Source organism: Euprymna scolopes, chromosome 3 (assembly GCF_053919585.1).
Source record: "Euprymna scolopes isolate OS-2025 chromosome 3, ASM5391958v1, whole genome shotgun sequence".
Taxonomy (NCBI): Eukaryota; Metazoa; Mollusca; class Cephalopoda; order Sepiida; family Sepiolidae; genus Euprymna; species Euprymna scolopes.
This window is the reverse complement of record NC_136484.1, coordinates 28,592,609-28,614,100: the sequence shown is the minus strand read 5'-3', so window position 1 is coordinate 28,614,100 and position 21,492 is coordinate 28,592,609. Positions and strand designations below refer to the sequence as shown.

At 37.0% G+C, this 21,492-nt stretch overlaps 1 protein-coding gene across 2 annotated transcripts in view; it reads left to right on the top strand.

Moving 5' to 3' along the window:
* LOC145254352 (phosphoribosylformylglycinamidine synthase-like) overlaps positions 1 to 21,492 on the top strand; it is a 99,606-nt gene that overhangs the window by 20,364 nt on the left and 57,750 nt on the right. For both annotated transcript variants that reach the window (XM_080113017.1, XM_080113018.1), the window contains exons 5-7: positions 9,557 to 9,665; positions 13,006 to 13,146; positions 19,659 to 19,786. In XM_080113017.1, coding sequence (XP_079969143.1) covers positions 9,557 to 9,665; positions 13,006 to 13,146; positions 19,659 to 19,786 — 378 coding nt within the window. The remainder of the gene's footprint in view (positions 1 to 9,556; positions 9,666 to 13,005; positions 13,147 to 19,658; positions 19,787 to 21,492) is intronic.

Here is a 21,492-nt window from a genome sequence, read left to right as displayed (position 1 = left end):
GCAATGACGGCTGACATGCTATAAAATCCAACAACCAGCCGACCATTAACTTTTATAAAAAACTAGCATTTCAGCCCGGCATTGCCCGGGTGTTTGGAGGTGTGTATTGAGCAAAATAAAAAAAAAAGTGGTAGTAGGAAGGCAGGCTCAGACCCGTACCGCGAAGGAGGAAAAGAACGGGAAAAAACATGACATCTTTGCTGTTGCGACCACCGCCAAACCGGAAGTGACGTAGGTTTAAATTAAGGCTAGACAATCGAAAAGAGGGGATGACTTTCGAAAATATCAGCAAAAAAAGCGGCCCCTCCCTGTTGAAAAGTGCCCAGTTGAAGGTGAAGAAACTAATGTTTTTAGCCAATTTTTTGGTATTTGTCGTCTGAAGAGTCGAGCTTCAAAATGATACTGATCTTGTGAAAATCTGCCGCCTCTGTCGAAAGTTTTAGGCAGACATGCAAATATACATACATTTATATAGTGGTAGCTCAAATTTTCGACCCAAACTAATTAAAAAGCTTGCCCTTTCTCTGAATATCCTTTATGTAAAATTTCAAATGTTTAGACGAGAAATTGTCTGAGTAATTTGGTAGAGACCGCAGAGGTGAAATTGAACCCTATTATGATCCCATAACATTTATTGTTTTAGGCTCAAATCAAGTTATTAAGTCAGATCCATGTCCAAGGAACCTATATCTAAAATTTCAACTGTTTATACCCAAAATTGTTGGAGGAGTTTGGTAGAGTTCTCAAAGGTCAAATTGTTGAACTTTGACCCCTTAATAGCCAAATTTCTGGCCGAAAACGGATTACAAAGATTTTCCCAAATCTCAGTACCCTATATATCAAATTTTGAGTCTGAAAATTGACAGAGACTGAAAATTGACAATTATTGCATAGGGAAATGTACACAGACAGACGGACAGACAGATACGTTCTTTTTATAGATATATAGATATCACAATTTCGAAAAATGTAAATAAAATAAATTTATATTTTTAGCACTTATTTTAAACTTTTGTTAATTATATTTTTATTAGTTTTTTTCCAGTGCTTCTATATTATACGAACAAAAAAATATGGAACTTCAAGTATAATAAATGGTACCTACGTAATTGTCAGGTCTCAAATAGTAACATATCCAAAAATTATGAAAAATGATAAGATAGAAAAATAATTATTAAGGAAAAAAAGAAATTTGTGAAAGGAAGCAAAATCACTATATAACTGTCGCTTGCGTGACACTGCTGTCCGAACTTTCACCTTCCCGTTCCCACTTGACGCGTCTTCTCTCCACTCCAAAACGAACTTCTGCAACTTTAGCTTTTCTCTTCTTCAAATACACCTTCTCTGCTCGCAATCAAACTTCAGAATGCCCTCCTTCCCCAAATCACTCCTCTTTTATTTCCAATCAGGAGCATCTCATTTGCATACCTCGTGGTCACCCTGTAGGCATATAAAGAAACAGGGCAGCCATTTTTGTTTCTTTCTTCTTCATTATGAACACGAGGTAAGCCACACAAAAACGCGGTCGGTCGTTCTTGTTTCTCTTTTTCTTCATTTATACCACACGCCCCCCTGATCTTCGAGATCAATAGGATACTTCGTAATCCTCCATCCAAGCAGGCCGCCTCCTCTCACGTTGAGGCCTCTGGGGGACAACTTCTCGGGGGTTAACGTTTTCAGGTTCACTACAACGCGGGCCTAAGTCAGGTTGAGCAGCATCATTTGCTTCTCGGTGGCCCTCGATTTCTTCTTCTTCACTGCCCTCACTGCATACCGGCAATGTCACACGACGCAGGTCTAAGATATGCCGGGGAACGCCATTCACCATCACTTTGTTCTTCGACTGCAATCCTGTTATGACCCCTCTTTTCCAATGAGTGGTACACTGTGCATTGGGGGGTTTCACCCACACCTCTTCACCTACTTTGATAGTGGCTTCTTCACTCTCAATTCCTGCTGCTTTGTTGCACGGATGCCGCCACTTATATGTGAAAACGGCCCTATGAGGCACAGTTGTCTCATCTTGTTTGGTCTTCAGCGAGATGTTATACCAAAACACCGCCTCTATGGGTGATACGTTGCTTTTTTCCGCAGCGGCTTTAATGGTGCGATGATTCCTCTCCACTATTCCGTTGCCACTTGGCCGATACGCTGCTCTGAAAAATTGCCTTACTCCCCACTTATCGCACACCCCTTTAAAGGCTTCTGATCGGAAAGCGGGGCCATTGTCCATTAAGAGTTCCTCAACCGGCCCTCTCTCCAAAAATATCTCCTCGATGACCCCTCCGATCGCCCATGCAGCTTCTGCCCTGATCTCTCTCCAGATGGCAAACCTTCCCGGTCCACAGTCGACCATCGACAGATACAATTTGTGGCGATAGTGTGTCACATCAATGGCCAATCGCTTCCAGTCCTCCGCAACGTGTAGCTCTCCTGCTTCGTGTCTGGACGGTCCAGGGTCAATTGATTGGCACTCTCGACAGTTCTCCACCACCTCCCTAACCTCCTCCTCGGTGGTCTCCGGGTAAACCTCTCTGGCTAGGAATAACGTTCGTTCTCGACCAAAGTGGTGCATTTCGTGTGACTCTTTGACTTCTTCCCCTGCACAGCATACCGAGGAGACCTCCTTTCCATCCTGCAGCCAGGCCTTCTTCACGCGTGTCATCGAATCCGCCTTGTTTTTTTCCGACGGGACCAACACAACAGATACTCTCAACTGGAATTCCGCTATCAGGTCGGTGAGCGCTCCGAGTCTGCGCTTGATCAGCATTTCCGCAGCACCCCTTGTCTTAACTCTCTTATCGCCAGTTATTGCCGACCGAATCCACGACGCTACCGTTGCCGAATCGGTTTTGACTTCAATTATTTTCAATCCCCATTTCAGGGCCAGATTGATTCCTTTTATAGCGGCATCTAGTTCTGCTACGTTGATATGGGAGAAGTCGTTTTTTCTTAGCCACGCCGCATCCTCCACAGTTACACCTCCTATCTCTAGTACGACGCCCAACGCCAGGTTACTGGCATCGCACCAAACCACACCCGCGTCTTCGCCGCTGACATACCATTTCCCTTTCACTGGGTCCTCATTCCGCACTCTCGCAATGACTTCTTGCAGCATGTTCGTGACCTCCTTCGTCACACGGCCTTCCCAGTCATCAGTGCCTGTTTGTCGTTTAATAAAGCTGCATGCTATCCTGAGCCAGCCAGCGATAGGATAGTGCCCGACCAGCCTCCCGCAGACTGAGAAGAGTTCTCGCCTCGTCAGCTCAGATCCGACTTCGGGTATTGCATTCCCTCGTTCGAAGACAAGGCTGTCTTTTCCATCTCGCCTTAGTTTCAACCCCAGCACCGCTCCTCCATCTAGGGCCTCCGCCGGTTTTGCGGTTAACTCATACTTCTCGACATGGCTTCTTACTTTCTCTGCTGTCACCTCTGCCTCCTCCACCAGGATGTCGTCAATGTACAAGCTAGTGGCCTCCTCCACTGTACAGTCTTTGCTCAGCACTGTCTTCAGTACGGCAGTCATACATTTGGGGGCTGAACTCAGCCCAAAGCCTAACCTCGTCAGACAATACACCCGCCCCTTGTACCGGACCAGTTGGTACTGCCAGAGTTTTTCATCTACATTGATCTGCAGATATGCCGATTTCAGATCGACAATCTTAGTGGCCCGCCCCATTCTTCTCCATTTCCTCATGACATCCTCACATACGTCGATCCCCGTTCCAGTGTGGCAGGCTACGTGTCTGTTCAATTCCCTAAAATCCAGCACGGGCCTAATCTTGTTTTTGGTAGGCTGAACAACCGCCAGTAGTGGCAACACTCCTTTTTCTTCCCCTGTCCACGGTTTCAGAATTCCTTCTTTTATCCACCTCTCCACTTCTTCCTCGAATCCTTTTCTTATTTCTCCTCGCAGGGTGTTTTCGTAGCAGCCCACCTTATTCTGTAGTTCTGGGGGCCCGGAGATCCATTTCCATTCCACCGTCCACCTCACGCCATCAAACTTCGCCAGGAAATCTTTGTCCTCAATGCAGCAAACCTCCGGTTTTGGGGTTCTGACAGTTCTATCACCTTCCACTCCTGCCATCCCCACTGCGCTAAGACGTCCAAACGTCACTTGGCCCCCTCTTAACGTAGCGCCCCCCAGTCGGTTAATTGCACTCATACCTATAATCACGTCGACACCATTGACCAGATGATTCAACACTAGGGCTTGCAGTTCAATGGGCACCCCTTGCACCATTACTTCCACTGTCGTCTCTCCTAGGCATTTCACATCCCTGCCATCCACGGTCCTAATAATCCTGGTTCCGCTCCATGACCTCGCGACATTCCTTGCTAACAGCGTTGTAGTGCAGCCTGTGTCGACAAGGGCTATGGCTCTCTTCCCATTGACTACCACCGGTAACCGAGGCAATGTTCCATCATGCACCATTTCCACACAGAAGGGGTAACCACTGGCGCAATAGCTCCCCTTCACTCGTTTCCCTGGTCCCGTGCAGCAACACAATAGCGGCTAATATGCCCCACTTGTCCACATCGGTAGCACGTGATCCCCGGTCTCGGCTCTTTGCAGTCCTTGATCAGATGAGGACCCTGGCACCGGAAACACTTGATGGCAGGTCTCCCCTCCTGTCGCCTCGCCGGCTGCCTCTCATTCAAGTGAGGCCTCATGCACATATTTCCACTCACAGCTGCAGCCACGATTGGGCTTTTAACATTTTTCACTAGGACTCTGGCGTGGACCAAGAGATCGTCCACTTCCATAGAATGGATCCCCGTGATTCTCTGCATGTTCGCAGAGATTTCCTCTGGGAAGCCGTTCACTAGGTACAGCTTTACCGTCATCTCCAGGCTCCTCCCCACGTAACCAGCCAACCCTGCCAGTCTCCTGATCTCTGCCGCAAAGACGTCAACGGACTCGCCGGTCCACCTCAAACTTGACAGCTTGCCAAGTGCTTCAAATGGGCCCTCCGCGAAGGCCAATTTAAGCCTTTGCTCCACTAAGGCAAGGTCTTCCTTGTCTTCATCTCACATCTGCTGGTAAATCGTGAGGGCTTCCCCCTCTAAGTATAGCGGCAGCAGGGTGACCACATCTTCTATCTTTTGCAGCTTCGCCACCATTTTTAATTTCTCCAGCCACTTAATCAGGTCGCCCTCCCCAGTAAAGGGTCTCAACATCTGAGTGCTCAGTCTCCACTCAGCCATGTTAATTGCTTGATACGCCGAAATAGCTTGTCGCTTGCGTGACACTGCTGTCCGAACTTTCACCTTCCCGTTCCCACTTGACGCGTCTTCTCTCCACTCCAAAACGAACTTCTGCAACTTTAGCTTTTCTCTTCTTCAAATACACCTTCTCTGCTCGCAATCAAACTTCAGAATGCCCTCCTTCCCCAAATCACTCCTCTTTTATTTCCAATCAGGAGCATCTCATTTGCATACCTCGTGGTCACCCTGTAGGCATATAAAGAAACAGGGCAGCCATTTTTGTTTCTTCTTCATTATGAACACGAGGTAAGCCACACAAAAACGCGGTCGGTCGTTCTTGTTTCTCTTTTTCTTCATTTACACCACAATAACATTTACTAAAGAAGAGATAAGTTGACAGGGGAGATAATTAAGTTCCGTTGCTTATGTCGTGATTTCAACTGTCAGACAAAATTTATTCCCCATATAAACTTCACCGTAAAAGATTTACATTAAATAATTAGTTTTCTACTATATCGTTCTCTCTAATTTTTGGATATCTTATTATTTGCAACATGACAAATTACATAGTTACCATTTGTTTCAATTGTTAAATTCAATATTTTTTTTTTTGTATAATATAGAAGCACAGTTTTTTTTTTTTTTTGGTCTCATATTGAGGTTAGACATTTTGTGAATAACTGTTATCATTTTCACTTGTGCCACCGCTATGATTAGGTCATCATCAATTGATTCTTTCCATGTCTTAAGTGAGCTATCATGTAGCTTTGGGCCATCGACATCAATGTGGGACACACTTCAAAGCGTTTCACATTACTGATGATGAGTGATGTGACATGCTTTCTCATAGCGGTCTGCAGAGTGAGATCAACAATTTTTTTCATCCAATGCACTGTACCCAGGATCATGTCATTTTTACGTTATGCCATCAACCACGTCTAAAACTCGATATTTAAGCTGATGTTTGTGTTGAAATTTCCCTGCTATTGCAAAGTTTCTGTATTGGAGTCTTGGCTATCACCTTAACATTCTCATGAATTCTCCTTTCTCAGCTTGCTGATGGTCAAACTGCGGAACATAAATGAAAACAATATTCACTTTACTCTATAACAAGGAAGAGTTTAATAATTCGGTCTCAATATCTGATAATTTCTATGACGTTTTCTATAAGTTGTTTGCGTACTGCGATACCAGTTCCATTACACTATCTTTGCTGCTTCTGTATCAGATCTTGTTGCTATCAAAAACTTAGGTACCATTTCCATTATATTGTATTTCTTGTAAGAAACAAATGTTACAGTGCCTACACATGTCGACAATATTGATGGATTTTTAAATACTGAAGTGTTGTCTCTCTTTGACCCTTGCTTTCAAGTATGTAGGCGGCTTGGAGTTCCTCCCTTTATCTGTTAACTGATGATGTGTAATTCAAATTAAACAACCTAAGTTGTCTCCTTTTTATGGACTGTTTTTATATAAAGGACACGTATGCAGTGTCTCTCTCTTTTTGCGTATAGATGTAAAGAATAAACAGACATGTCTTTTTGCATCTCTCTGTGTGCTGAGAAAATATTAAGTGTTAATTGATTTGTTTCTTTGTTATAATCGATATACCTTCCACAATGAAGTTATTTCAAGAACAAAGGTACATTTTTCTTTATTTACTTAATAATTAATTTAACTAAGGTTATTAATTCACCTAACAAAGGTTATTAATTAAACCTACAGAACTTCTGTTGATTTACCTTCCAAGGTACCTATTTTGACCATTATAAACCTTATTTTTATTCTACCCTTCTAGGAGATTCTTAAGATCCTCTTTTGGTAAGACCTTTTTATATAACGTCGCAGTTACAAATAAACAAAGGAAATAAATAAATAAATAAAAATCTGGGTTGGCATTTTTTTCTTTCTTAACACAAATCGTCTATTACCGTTTTTCTTTCTCCCCATCTTGACACCACCTTAAAGAGCCTCTCCCTACCACATGTCCATCTCTGGCATGTGTTTATTACTCTCTGCTTCACTGCACGCCATCCATAGACAATATTTCTTGTCTTTGACTTTACACGTCCATCTTTTTCAACCACACTTTTTCTAAATCTGACCACATGGTGTCCTTTCTTTCTTTCTCTTGTTGCACCAGCTTGCGCACACTTTTAAATTTTGTTGAAACCCAATACTTTAATATTTTTTTTTTTTTTACAAAGGAGTCACTACTTATCAAGGCCCGGAGGCCACTAGAGGATAAGGATTAATGAGTGTACAGTCGTCAAAGGGAGAATGTTATAGTAATCATTAGTAGTGGAAAATTGGATTACTTAAGGGGATGGTTCATCAAGATTTTGTTCATGGACTTGAAGACAACCATATTGTAGTCAGTTGGAAAGCAGGAAAACGGAACAAAGTTCCACAGGCATGCAGTTCTAAGAAAGAAGCCTTGTTCATGGAATTTATGTTTAAGTTTGGAGTGGTGGTTCAGCTAAACGAGTGTTTTTCCTGAAAGTCAAAACATGAGGTGGGGGACCATAGATTGGAGCTCAGACAAGCATTTGCCATGAAAATAACGATAAAGCAGAGACAGGTTCGCAGCATCTCTTCTATAGGAAGAGGTTGCAGGGAAGAGAAAAGGGCAACCCTCCCACTAGGCTACGGGTTGAACATTTTCTGTTTTACTGATAGCTGAAGAGAAATTGTCTTGTTAATAGTTTTTCAAACAATGTCAGTGAATGCAATAAATGTAATAGGACTTTTTTCTTACTCTTTTTTCATCGCAAGGCATATTGTCACTTGGAAGTAAGGGGTTATTATTTGGGACTGCGTCTAACAGGAAACAGGGGGTTGAGCTGTAAGATTACATTTAAACTTCTGCAGGTTAGTACAGTCAGAGAAGCAGGAAAAATGGAATTTCAAAGTCTATCTATGCAAAAAACTATTAGACTTTACAGCATCTAGAGACCTCAACAGTGAAGTTGTGGGATTTTGCTGCTTGTTAGGTTAGTTAAGAGTACGTAATGTCAAGAGGACATAAGTGCTATGAGTTCATCAGAGCACATTCCCTTAAAGTACTTGTAAAACAAAGACAGAGATGCAACATTGTGGTGATGTGGCAGAGGTTGGATCTTGATCGATAGCAAAGGAACTATTAGATTTGAGACTCTTATTTTGGAACCTGTCTAAGAGAAAGGGGCTAGATTCACCAGACCAGATGTGACAAAAAATACTCCATACATGAGCGAATTGTGGGTTTGTAAAGGTATATTAGGCTGAGAAGAAAGTTCTTGCAAAATTTTTAATTTTGATTTCAAACTAACAACATTGTGTTTAAAACCAGAAGTAAGCTTATTTATTTAAGTTTGAGAGTTATTTCCCTTTGAAGCTATAAAAGTTTCTAAGTGTTTGATTTTCATAAACAAATATGGATGTGTTTTATGCTTCCTTAAATCCAACATGTGGTCACTTTTCGTAACAAGTTAGGATATTCGGTGTATCTTACATAGTATCTGACTAATCTCTTGACCAGGCAATGCCATTTATATACAGCTAATATATATATATATATATTGTAGTATAATAATTCTCCAAGTTCCAAATATCAAGTTTTCTCAGTTGGTTATTTATTGTTTTTTGAAAGGTATCCATTACAATATTCTTTTGTATTGTAACTAACAAGTCTGCAAAATTATATTATTGCTGCATATTTAGTCACGTACTCATCAGAGGTTTACCTTAAAAAAACTTATAAAAACACCATTTTGGACAACTTACATGGTTCATGTAAGTTGTCCAAAATGAACCAAAGAACTGTTTGTTTATATCAATCGTAATGGATTAAATAATCTTTTTCATTAATGAAGTTTTTTTATAATGAAAAAGATCTTTTTTTTATATAAATTTTGTAAATTTAACCAAAAAAATCCAAGCTAAATGAGTGCCTTTTTATTAGGTTCCAGAGCATATATAGTGTAGTATAATAATTCTTCAAGTTCCAAATATCAAGTTTACTCAGTTGGTTATTTATTACTTTTCAAAAGGTATCCATGGCAATATTGTTTCGTATTGCGACTAACAAGTCTGCAAAATTATGTTATTGCTACATATTTAGTCACATACTCTTCAGATGTTTACCTTAAAAAACTTATAAAAACATCATTTTGGATAACTTTTTTATTAGAAAAAGTTTTATTTATGAGAAATGTTTTTAATCCATTATGATTGGAATATACAAACCAAGTACGTTTCAAGTAAGTGATATATATATTAAATTGTCTTGATTATAAACAAACTTAAACAAAAAAACTGTAGTGAAAAATTTAAAAACAATTTATCATTTTTTTCTTTACTTCAGGTCTTGCATTTGATGATTGGGATTTGGACTATTACACACGGCTTTTTAAAGAGAAAGTGTTGCGTAACCCGACAAGTGTTGAATGTTTTGATCTTGCACAGTCCAATAGGTGAGTGTAACGTTTTATTTTGGGTCAGGAATTCTTAATAGTTTTATTAGATTCTTATTAGACCGAGTTCTTGTTTTTATTGCCCTTCAAACAAACCGGATGATATCCTAAATGTTTTATTTGATTTTAAATGTGTGACATAATTTTTGATGAAAAAAAAAAATAGTGTACACTTTTTATTGATTTCCGCTGTCTATTTCTATAAACTATTTTCCATATGAATATTTATTTAATTTTAAACTCAATGAACATTATTTGATAATACAAATATCATTTAAAATATCTTTTGGACAAAAGGTGTTTTCTTATTAGAGAGTTTCTATTTTATTAATCTAACACATAAACTTGCTTTGTTGGATTTTCAAGGTCAGACTAAAATAACTTCTGATATATTGATACTTAATTCAAACTAACCTATTTTTCAGTTTCTTCCTTTCAATATGCTATTGGCAGAAATATATTTTATTTCTCTCCAGTTTTTTTTAATGAAAATACTTATTCTGGCTATGAAAATTTTTAGAGTGGAGACATTTTTCCTTACTCACTGAAACTTATAGGGAATATTTTTCCTTTTTAGTTCCTCAAAAATTTTTTACTATGGAAATCACTCCAGACAAAATGTGAAGCCACTTGATGTAAGAAGCTAACAAGAACCAAAGATGTTTATTTCAAAGACAGGAAATGCCTATTTACCTTAGTCTTGAAAAGACCAAGACTCTATGTAGGAGAACAGTGAGCAGGAAGAGAGTTCCACAACCTTGCAGTTTTTGGAAAGAAGCTACTGGACTAGAAAGCTGTATTAGAATGAGATATCAAAACTGTGAATTGATGGAGACCACAAGACTGACGAGTTAAACAAGCTGGAACAAAGATGCCAGAGAATTAATCAGACAATTTTGGAGAACACATGCTATAATAGTATTTATAAAAAAAAAAAGACAGAGACAAGCATCACCATGTCTGAGAATGAGGTTTCGGAGAAGAAAAAAAGATGAAGCAATCCAAATTACAGATACGTTTCTACACCTTATCAAGAACCCTCAAACGAAACAGATATTCACCAGCCCAAATATGACAACGATACTCCATGCATGGTCTGATTGTAGATTTGTAGATATAGAGAATAACCTCAGGTGTAAGAAAGCGTTTGGAACAATAGAACTGATTGAGAAGCAAAAATAGTAATTGATTTAATGTGTGGACTCCAAGAAATATTTGATGAGAAAGAAAGGCCAAGAAGTTTTAGTCTATTTTTTATCGAGAGGAGAATCATCTGTGAGAATCTCAAGAAAAAAAGGAACATGCCTACGCTTAAAAGACAGAAGCTGAGCCTTAACCAGAATTAAACAGAACAAGCCATTTCTTACCCCAATACATAACTGAACCCAGGTCATCTTCTAGATGAGCTGCATAAATAAGTTTAATAAATTAACTTATATTTATGCATACTTGCATATGCACACATTACTATTTATTAAAATCACCAAAATTAATTTTGGTGATTTTAATAAATAGTAATTACTGAGTTGTTTATTAAAATCACCAAAATTAATTTTGGTGATTTTAATAAATAGTAATTACTGAGTTGTTTATTAAAATCACCAGAATTAATTTTGATGATTTTAATAAATTGTAATTACTGAGTTGTTTATTAAAATCACCAGAATTAATTTTGGTGATTTTAATAAATAGTAATTACTGAGTTTATTAAAATCACCAGAATTAATTTTGGTGATTTTAATAAACAACTTAGTAATTTTCCTCTTTTACTCTCGGATACAGTTTGTCGTTAATTTAATAAAACTGCATGTACTTTTTGTTTTTCAATTGTTAATTCTTTTGAAATGTTTTAATATTTAATTAGCATTATTTAAAATTTGGTGCTTGTCCAGCATTCATCCGATATTAAAAAGCAAAAAAATAAAGGAAAATCTGTATAATGTATGTACCCATGACAGTAAGAAAATATTGTATACCAAAAATTGCTTAAATTGATTGAGTAGTTTTATTTTTAAATAAGAAAATCAGATTCTGTGACTAAATGTAGTGACAATATCATTATGCCATCTTGAAAACAGGCTGAAAACAAGGGAGATAATTCCAGGTAATTCAAAATTGTGAGATTTTAAAAAGTCATTCTTAGCATGGAGACATTGGAAAACTCAAATTTGCTTAAAAATGATTTTCTTTTTTATAAAAATAAAATAACTTGATCAAGTTACATGATTTTTGGAATGTAGTATTTTCTTTCTGTCATAGGTATGTACGTCATACAGATTTTTCTTTACTCTTGTTTTTTTATATGGGGTAATTCTGAACAAGCACCTAAAATTTTTTAAAACATGTCATTTAAAAAGATCTTTTCCTGGTAACCCTTTATGACCTGAATTATGATATGACATAATCACGTTTGACACACTGTGATTATGCCGTATCATAATTCAGGTCATAAAGGGTTACCAGGAAAAGATCTTTTTAAATGACATGTTTTAAAAAATTTTAGGTGCTTGTTCAGAATTACCCCATATAAAAAAACAAGAGTAAAGAAAAATCTGTATGACGTACATACCTATGACAGAAAGAAAATACTACATTCCAAAAATCATGTAACTTGATCAAGTTGTTTTTTTTTTATAAAAAAAAACATTTTTAAGCAAATCAGGTGCTGTATGTATTCTCCGCTTATCTCGGCATTGTTTCCAGTCGTCCTGGTCTTCTCCTTGCCACTGGACTCAAGCAGTGCTGATTCAGGAGAGCTGTGGTTGGAGATTGCGCAACCCTTGCCTCACAATTACATGCACAGATGCCTCTATAGGGGATATCCTTTGTCTTTCAAGCTTGAACGGAGACATTGATGATGTAGATAATTAAAAAAATATTTACTGCTATTTTTAGTTAATTTAAAGAGTAATGATGCTATGATTGTCTTCAAACTGGCAAAATGAAGTTCAATAGTTAAACTATCACTGAGAATTTTTGCATTTCATAAACTTATCTTGATTATTATCTGTAGTGCTTGAAAAAAGTGCGTTAATGACAACAAACAAAATCCTCCACTCTCTGAGACAGATGGCAGCATACTGAATGTAAGCAATGAACAGTTACAATCTGGGGGTACCTGGCATTTACCCAGATACTGAACTAATGCGTACAAGGCATGTTTGAATCAATTCCCACTTTATTTATGCCGTTATAATCATTTATTTATGATTAAACGAATTAGTGAACCAGGTCATAAAGGATTAAAGAGTTCCTCTACAACTAATAATAAATCTTTAAAATAAATGTAAATGTGTGAATTGAATAAAGTTGTTTTTTTTTCTGTTTTCTTTTTCTGCAGTGAGCACAGCCGTCATTGGTTCTTCAAAGGTAAAATGTTTGTTGATGGCGAGGAACAAAAAGAATCTTTGTTTCAAATGATTATGGACACACAGAATCATAGCAACAACAACAATGTTATCAAATTCAACGACAACAGCAGGTATGCTTAAAATTATGTACTACTAATATCAGACCTGATGGAATGGTTAATTTTAGGTATAGACCGCTTCCAGCAAAAACATAACAGAATGTCTTGCTACCATTGCGCACAGAAATCACTTTTTCCATAGCTTCGAATGTAATGCATATACTGAGAATAAAGCCGCCTTCAGGACTTCCAGCAACCACTGTAAAAGAGTAATAAAGAACATGAGAGAGTTGTATGCTCAGTCCGTCAAGTCCAAAGTAGTTGAGTAGTGGCTTGGTTCCTTCCAATCAGTTTTAACAAATAGCAAACAGGATCCTGAACAGAAGTGTGTGCTCTATCCCAACCATCATCAATGGACCTGAGGTAATCTCATCAGCATCGGACAAAGCCAGACACTTTGCCAAGAACTTTGCAGCTAATTCTACCCTATGTGATCAAGGCCACCAACCTCTCATATTTCCTCCTGGGTTTGAAAATATGCTATGCAACATACAAATATCAGTGCGTGATGTTGCTAAGCTAATCAAAAATCTTGGTTCCAGTAAAGCAACTGTCCCTGATGGCATTCCAATTATAGTGCTGAAAAAACTTCAACCAGAACTAGCTCCCATACTTACAAAGCTTTTTAAGCCTTGTCTTAAGGAGAAATGCTTCTCAACACCATGGAAAAGTATGCCATGTATTTAAGAATTCAGGCAATCGGTCATCTCCCTCTCTGTACAGACAAATAAGTCTGCTGTGTATCATGAGTAAGTTGCTGGAATTTATGTTAAATAGAGAAATAGTCAACCATTTCAGCAAAAATAACCTCCTCAGTGACATGCAATATGGTTTCCATTCTGCTTGATTTACAGCAAATGTGCTTACATTTATCTCTTATAGGATTAGTGAATCTCTTGACGGAAGCTTCCTTTTTAGGGCAATTGCTCTTGACATATCAAAGGCCTTTGATAAGGTATGGCATAAAGGTATACTCCACAACATTTCCAGCTACAGTATAGCTGGAAATGTCGTCTCAATTATTAAATCATTTCTTTCTGATAGGTTCATAAGAGTAGTAGCTGATGAGCAGAAATCAAAAGCTCACACTATTAATGCTGAAGTCCCTCAGGGGTCCATCATAGATCCAACTCTCTTTCTGATCTACGTCAATGATCTCCCAAATCACATCCTAAGATCATTTGTAGATATTTATGCTGACGACACTACCATCTATATATATATATATATATAGATATATATAGATATATATAGATATATATAGATCCCTGTTTTGACAAGCTTCTGGGTCTGACCTTTACTCCTGATCTGAAATGGAATACGTATATCAAATCCATTGCCAAGGTCGCTGGAAAAATGGTGGGATCCTTTTATCGCTCCAGTAGATATCCCACTGTTGATGCAATTCTCTACCTGTATGAGCCCAGTATGCCGCATCTGGGTATGAGCTGCTAGAAGCAACTTATCCTGCTTTGACAGAGTTCAAAATAGACATTGTAGTCTAGTGGGGGATGCCATCTTCTCTTCCCTGTAACTTCTTTCCCACAGAAGAGATGTTTCTTTATCGTTATTTTCATGGCAAGTGTCCATCAGAGCTTCAATCTATGGTCCCCCCTTGCCAAACTTTCATGAAAAACACTCACCTAGCTAAACCACTATAAAAAATTTCCTCCACTCTTTATCTGTGCCTAAACCTAAACAGATTCCATGAACAAAGCTTCTTTCTTAGAACTGCATGCCTGTGGAACTCTGTTCTGTTTCCTTGCTTTCCAGCTGACTGCAATATGGTCGTTTTCAAGTCCAATGTAAACAAGTTCTTGATGCACCATCCCCTTAAGTAATCCAATTTACCAAATTTTCACTATTAACAATTACTATGATATTGCTCTATTGACTGCTGTACACTCATTAACCCTTATCCTTGAGTGGCCTCCTGGCCTGATAAGTGGTGATTCCTTTGTAAAGAAAAAAAAAACAAAACAACTACTAAAACTATAACAATACTCATATCCTGCTTGTCACCATGCATGCTTTTCATCTATGAATATTTTATGAGGAGGAAGAAAAGCAAATTTTTGCTTATTTATTTATTTAAAAAAAAATTTTTTTTCTTTTTTTTTTCTAAATTCACCCCAAGCAAGACACACTGCCACTGAGATGTAAGGAGCTATTGTGGTCTTATTTATATGGGCATCCTAAGTGGGGAGTTGTGCAGCAAGATCTTTGTTCGCATTACATTTAAATTTCTGCATTTTCGTGCACTCTGGTAACAGGGAAGGAATTCCAAAGGAAAGCGGTTTTTAGAAAAGAAACTATTAGAGTAGAAAGCCTTTCGGTTTCTGCATAAGCACCACAATGAAGTAGTATGATTTTGCTGTTTGTCTGGTTTGTTGCCCGCATTTATGTTAAGAAGATAGAAGTGTAGCAAGTTTATTGGAGCGCATTCCATTGAAGTATTTATAAAACAAGTTCAGGAATGCAAAATTGTGATGGGACAGCATCTGGGCTTGGTAGATAATATGGGACCTATTAGGTCAGAGACTTTTTAGTTTCTTTTTTTTTGCTGTCCAAGAGCGAGAGACTAGTGTTGTGTGCACATGCCCAGATATGGCAACAAAACTCCATGTATTGGTGAATGGTGACTTAAGATACTGACACATATGAGAAGTTTTCTAGCCTCATAGACATAGCACATTTTCTTTGCAGCAGGTTTGGCAGTATCTTCGATGTATTTATTTCAATTCATGTTACCTGTGAATGTCAGGCCAAGGAGTTTGAATGCTGGTCTCTCGAGAAGGGTGTTATCTATAAATATAAAAGCGAAAAGGTGTGTTGTATGTATGTATGTACGTTCGCTTTTTGTGTATGTCTGCAAAAGGCTTTTTTCGTCGGCCTTCTCGCTCGGCTCGCTCCATCCTAAAACTTTTTATATCATGTCTAAATCATAATATCTACATGTGTATTTAATTTGCCCGACTTTTACCAGCTATTTTTCCATCGCCACGTCTTCGAAAAGTCAATGATGGGGCGGGGAAAACAGTAACTGGCTTGCAGCGCAAAACTAGGTCAAACATCATGCCACTTAACTTCCTCACACCTGTATATTTCACTTTATAAACCATAACTTAAAAAGCTTATAAATTCCTCTCCCCTCATGGCCGAGATGGTTAGGTGCTTGGCTTTTTTTCCCTTTCATTTCCACCTTCGCGTCAAGGCTTCGGGGTTCAATCCTACCTTCCTACTAAAACTTTTTTTTTCTTTTACACCTCCAAACACCCGCCCACCATTTTTTTTTTTAGTACACATAACTCCAAACACCTGGGCAACACGGGTACCCCCTGCTAGTCTAATATATAAAAGGCAAAGTGTATGTGTGTTTGTATGTTTTGCAAAAACTTCCAACAGACCAGTTGAAACCTGAAAAACTTGATATTGTTTCAAAGATCGATGTCGCAGACGACAAATATTGAAAAATTAGCCAATTAGATTAGTTCCTTCACTGTCAACTGAGCTGTTTTTTACAAGGAGGGTCACTTTTTTCGTCAACATTATTGCAAGTCATTCAAGCCTCGCATGAACGACGTTGCATAAAATAGATTATTTCAAACGCCCATGACATTGCAATTGTAGGCGCATCGATAAGACTATTTGTTTTTTCCACCTTGCGCATTACGGATATGATCCTGCATCCTACTCCCAATTTTTTTTTGCACTCATATCGGTATTCGCTGCTATTTTGAGCTGCTTTAATTCATATTTGTTTTTTTGCTCAACCAATGCTGAGCTTCCAGGCTAGTTATCTATAAGAAGTTGTCAAATGAGCTATGTTTTGGTAACATTAAATGTAATCATCAATTCTTTTCCCTATTCCACTACAGCACTGAATAAAGTTAGTCCCAGAAATTGGCAAAGCAGTTTACAAAAATAAAAAAATGTGGTACTTGTACAGTTTAATCAAGACATTAAAAAAATGAAAATATCGAAAAAAAAAAAAAAGGTTATATTGTACGTATCTGTTTTGAACTGAAGATCTCCCCGCAAAAAAAATTCACTTAATTTGATAGAGTATTTTTTTTTTTTTTACAGCAGAAAAACATGTTTTTATGAGAGTGCATTGAAGGCAGACATATTGGACTTTTTGTAAATTTTTGTTTGAATTTTAGAAACGTCACGGGGAGATAACTCCATGTAAAGCGCCGACACTCCCTCCCCATCTCTAATACTAGCTTTTCTTCCTAAAAATTGAACCTTTTGCTCGGTATCATAATAAATTGTTTTTTCTCTGTAAAAAAAACTACTTGATGAAATTAAGTGAAATTTTTTTTCGGAGAACTTCATTCCATAACGGATATGTACAATTTAAACTTTTTTTTTTCACTATTTTCATTTTTTAATGTCTTGATTGAACTGTACAAGTACCAAAAATCCACTAATGAATAAACTGAAAAATAAATTAGCAATAATAAATATTAGGAAATTAAATAAACAAAAATGAGTAAATGAATACAATACCAGAACAATGATAATCGGTTAATCACTCGAAAAAAGAAACAAGTAACAAACTAAAAATGAAACGATGTTAAGTAACAAAATAATTAAACTTGTTAATTAATGTACACAAAACAATAAATCTGTCTATAGATCTTTCTGGAAGGAAGTAAAAATCACATAAGAAATTTTTGGGGAGGTTACATAATAAAACCTTTATTTTGACAGAACTGCAACAGAGCGTAAAGCGTATTTGAATTTTGTAATGTTTGTAAACATTAGAGCAGTGTACAGATGTTGCAATAGTATCGCTTGGCAATATAAACAACTTTGCCGTGATAAATGATGAATATTTATTAAATAAAGCATTTGTTATATAATGGCGTTAGCAGTTGGAAAGGTCATCTTGTAAGGAATCAAACTAAGATTTGTCATGGCTATGGTTACATCATTCAATCTAGGTTGGTTGGGCCGGCTCTTCCAACAAGTTCACCACATCCCGAATACTGGCAGATCAAGCACAATGAGCCAAGGTGCACTCGGAGAGCAGGGAAGGAATTCCAAAGGAAAGTGATTTGAGGAAAGAAACTATTAGAGTAGAAAGCCTTTTGGGGCTCTATAGAACCTTGTCTATTATAAATGTAAGCCATTTGCTGTTCCTGCGATGGTCTCTGTAAAGGTGAGGGCCCAAAATCAATTCAACATCTTGCTTTAGGTTTTGAATTGACTGGGACTTTCTTTCTAGCTTAGTGGTGGTGCTGGGTTAATGACTTAACAGATGGAGTCTCCTGGGTGTCAACGAAGGGTGTGGCTGAATCAATGAAGGCATCTAGCAAGGAGAGATTTTTGAAAGGAATGGATTTTGCAGCAAGTGCAGATTGTACGGTCAGAGATAAATTGTTGCTAGCAGACACAGAGGATGCAGCATAGGCAGTGATTGTCGAATACCTCCAGTTCACATAGGTCATTTGCCAACATAGGCCAAGTCTCACGGCCATAAAAGAGACTGGTTTGAATGAGAGCCTGGTAGATCCTGACTTCGGTGTTCAATCTTATTTCTTTTAAAGAACAAAGTTGTGATCCTTCCCTTGGCCTGTTGTAGTGATGTGCGAGCCAATTGACCTCTTCAAGGGTTCTGTATCTGATTGTTTTTCATTTGGAAGGAGAAATTGAATTTCTATTAAAAAGCAATGTTATCTACTTAATTTTTATATCAATTTCAACTAAAAGAAATGTTATTTACTTAATTGTTATGTCACAGTTAGTAACATATTATCACATTATTACTTTCAAGACATGTACTTTCAAGATCCATTGATCTGCTATTATTTTTTAGATATAACTTAAACAAGGGAAATAACTCATAGTTTGAAATGTTATAACACAGAATTTATTAAAATAAAAAACATGGAATAAATAACAAAATGAACATATATACATGTTTTGTGAAGTGACTGTTGGATTTTTTAATGTAAAAATAACTTTGAATAAACATGAAATAAATAAAGTGAAAATAACATATATACATATTTTTTTATGTAACTGTTGAATTCAAATTGTTTCGCTTTCTTTTTTTTTAAATTTATAACTGGGTAACGTTCTTTAATTAAATTGAAGATACTTTCAAATGGGCTGTTGCAGAATTGTTTTCAACACATCAACTCAGCTAGATGACATAAGACAAGAATTGGAATAAGACGAACTGCAGTTACCTCCCCTGCTATTATACAAACTTTAAGTAAAACTTGCAATTATTTCAAAAACTTTTTATTAATAATTAAATTTTTTTTCATAATTTTTGGATATTTTACAAATTTCGACATGACAATTAAGTAGATACCATTGGTTTTAATTGGAATTCAATATTTCGATTTTTGTTCTCATTCCAAACAAGAGTAAAATATGCAAATTTATTACAGTTGTAAAAAAAAGCATAATTGAAAATATTAGAATCGTCCCATTACTAGTATTCGTGCAGATATTGTCAGAATGCTGTTAATATTTCATCTTGTTATTTGTTTTATTTTCTTTCCTAGTGCTTTAGAAGGTTATACAGTGGATGTGTTGGCACCTGAAAATCCTTGCTCAGCTAGTCCGTTGAAGATCAAGCCAGAAAGTAAACGTCATATCATTTTTACGGCTGAAACTCACAATTTTCCTACAGGTAACTACAATATGAACCATACATTTTATTGGTCAATAGAATTGTATACGTTTTATTTTTCTGTTCAGATGCAACTCCAGATATTTTATTTGATTTTGTTTTTCTCTTGGGAGTGTGGTTATGGTCTGACATCTCCGTTTAACATCACAATGATTTCCTTTCATTTGTGTGTTCTGTATTTGATCAAAATAATATGCATATGTTTGTAATTTGCTCCTGGAGATGACTAACGCTAGTTGAAAGCTTCAGAAATACAGGAAAAATTGATACTTCTTTGATATTAAATAAAAAAATCAAAATATTGAATTTCAAATAAAACCAAAGCTTTTTACTTATTTGTTGAAATTAGTAGAAAAAAATGATAAAGTAGTAGATAATTATTGATGAAAATAGTTTTAAAAAAAATTGCAAGTTATACTTAAACTAGCAAGGTGCCCGGCATTGTCTGATCGTAAAATACGCTTAAATATGATATTTTAATTTAATGTAGATTTTGTATTTATTATTAAAAAACTAATTCTTTATCGATGATTATATTGTACCTAATATATAGTAGTGATTTTAAAAATAACATGCAATATATATATCTTGGGTGCCATCAGCTAGAATTGGAACTAAAACATACATCTCTCGAACTTCATTCTTTAGCCTCTGAGCCACGTCCATACGTATATAAATTGTTAAAAAATAACAACGTTTGACCTATGAATGTAGTTTGTGTATGTTAATATGTTTAGTCAACTACTCCTGCCAAGGTCAACAGTTTTGTTATCAATTTTGATATTTTAGCAAGAATTTTTGCCAGCAAAAGTGTCCTACATATCCAAATACTGTATACATCAAATTTCTACTCTGTAGACCAAATATTCAGAGAGGAGTTTGGTAGAGACTTTTTCATCTTAAATTCTACGCAATTATGTAAAAATAGTTACTATGCACAAATAGAATTCAGCGTAATAGTGAAATAAAACTAATCAAATAAGAAACCATAAAAAATAAATAATTAACGCTCGTTTTTCAAAAGCATATCAAAATTAGTTAACCTTCATGTAGTCCCTGGTGTAACCAGATCAGGCTGTCGGAAGATGACACAAATGCACCTACATTAACACCTTTGGCTTTTGTTTTTCTTTTTAATTATTTGCACAACTAAATCATGTTCTGCAAAGCCTAAAACAAAAACAACAGCCTCCCCCTACCTCTTTTTTCTACACCCCCACTTCCCTACTGGCTTTCTAACTTAAAACATACCAACCAATAATACTATAACCCTTTCCCTTTGCAAAACTCATTCATGTTCTGCAGGGCCGAGAATGAAAACAAAATCGAGTACAAGAACACCGAACCAAGCTTTATGACTAATGAAGGAAGTAAATAAAAACAACCAAATTAAAATCCATGAATAGAATAGTCAAAGAAATAAACAACTTGATGTATAAAGTCTTTTTCTATTCTCTCTCAATTGACCAGATGTTAATAGGCTCCATCGATGAGTCATCAAAATATGCCGACTGCCCCCCCCCCCTCCCTGCAGAGGATAAAAGTCTCTCAATGTGGTTACCTGTTGGCTGTAGGTAGCGACCTGTAATGTCTTTGGAGGAATCCTGGTGGTTGAGCAGTCCATGACCTGGGGGGGGAAAAAAAGTTGTGACCTTGCAACACATCACTTCGGCCCTTACCTCAACTAGACAGGAAGTCAGAGAGGC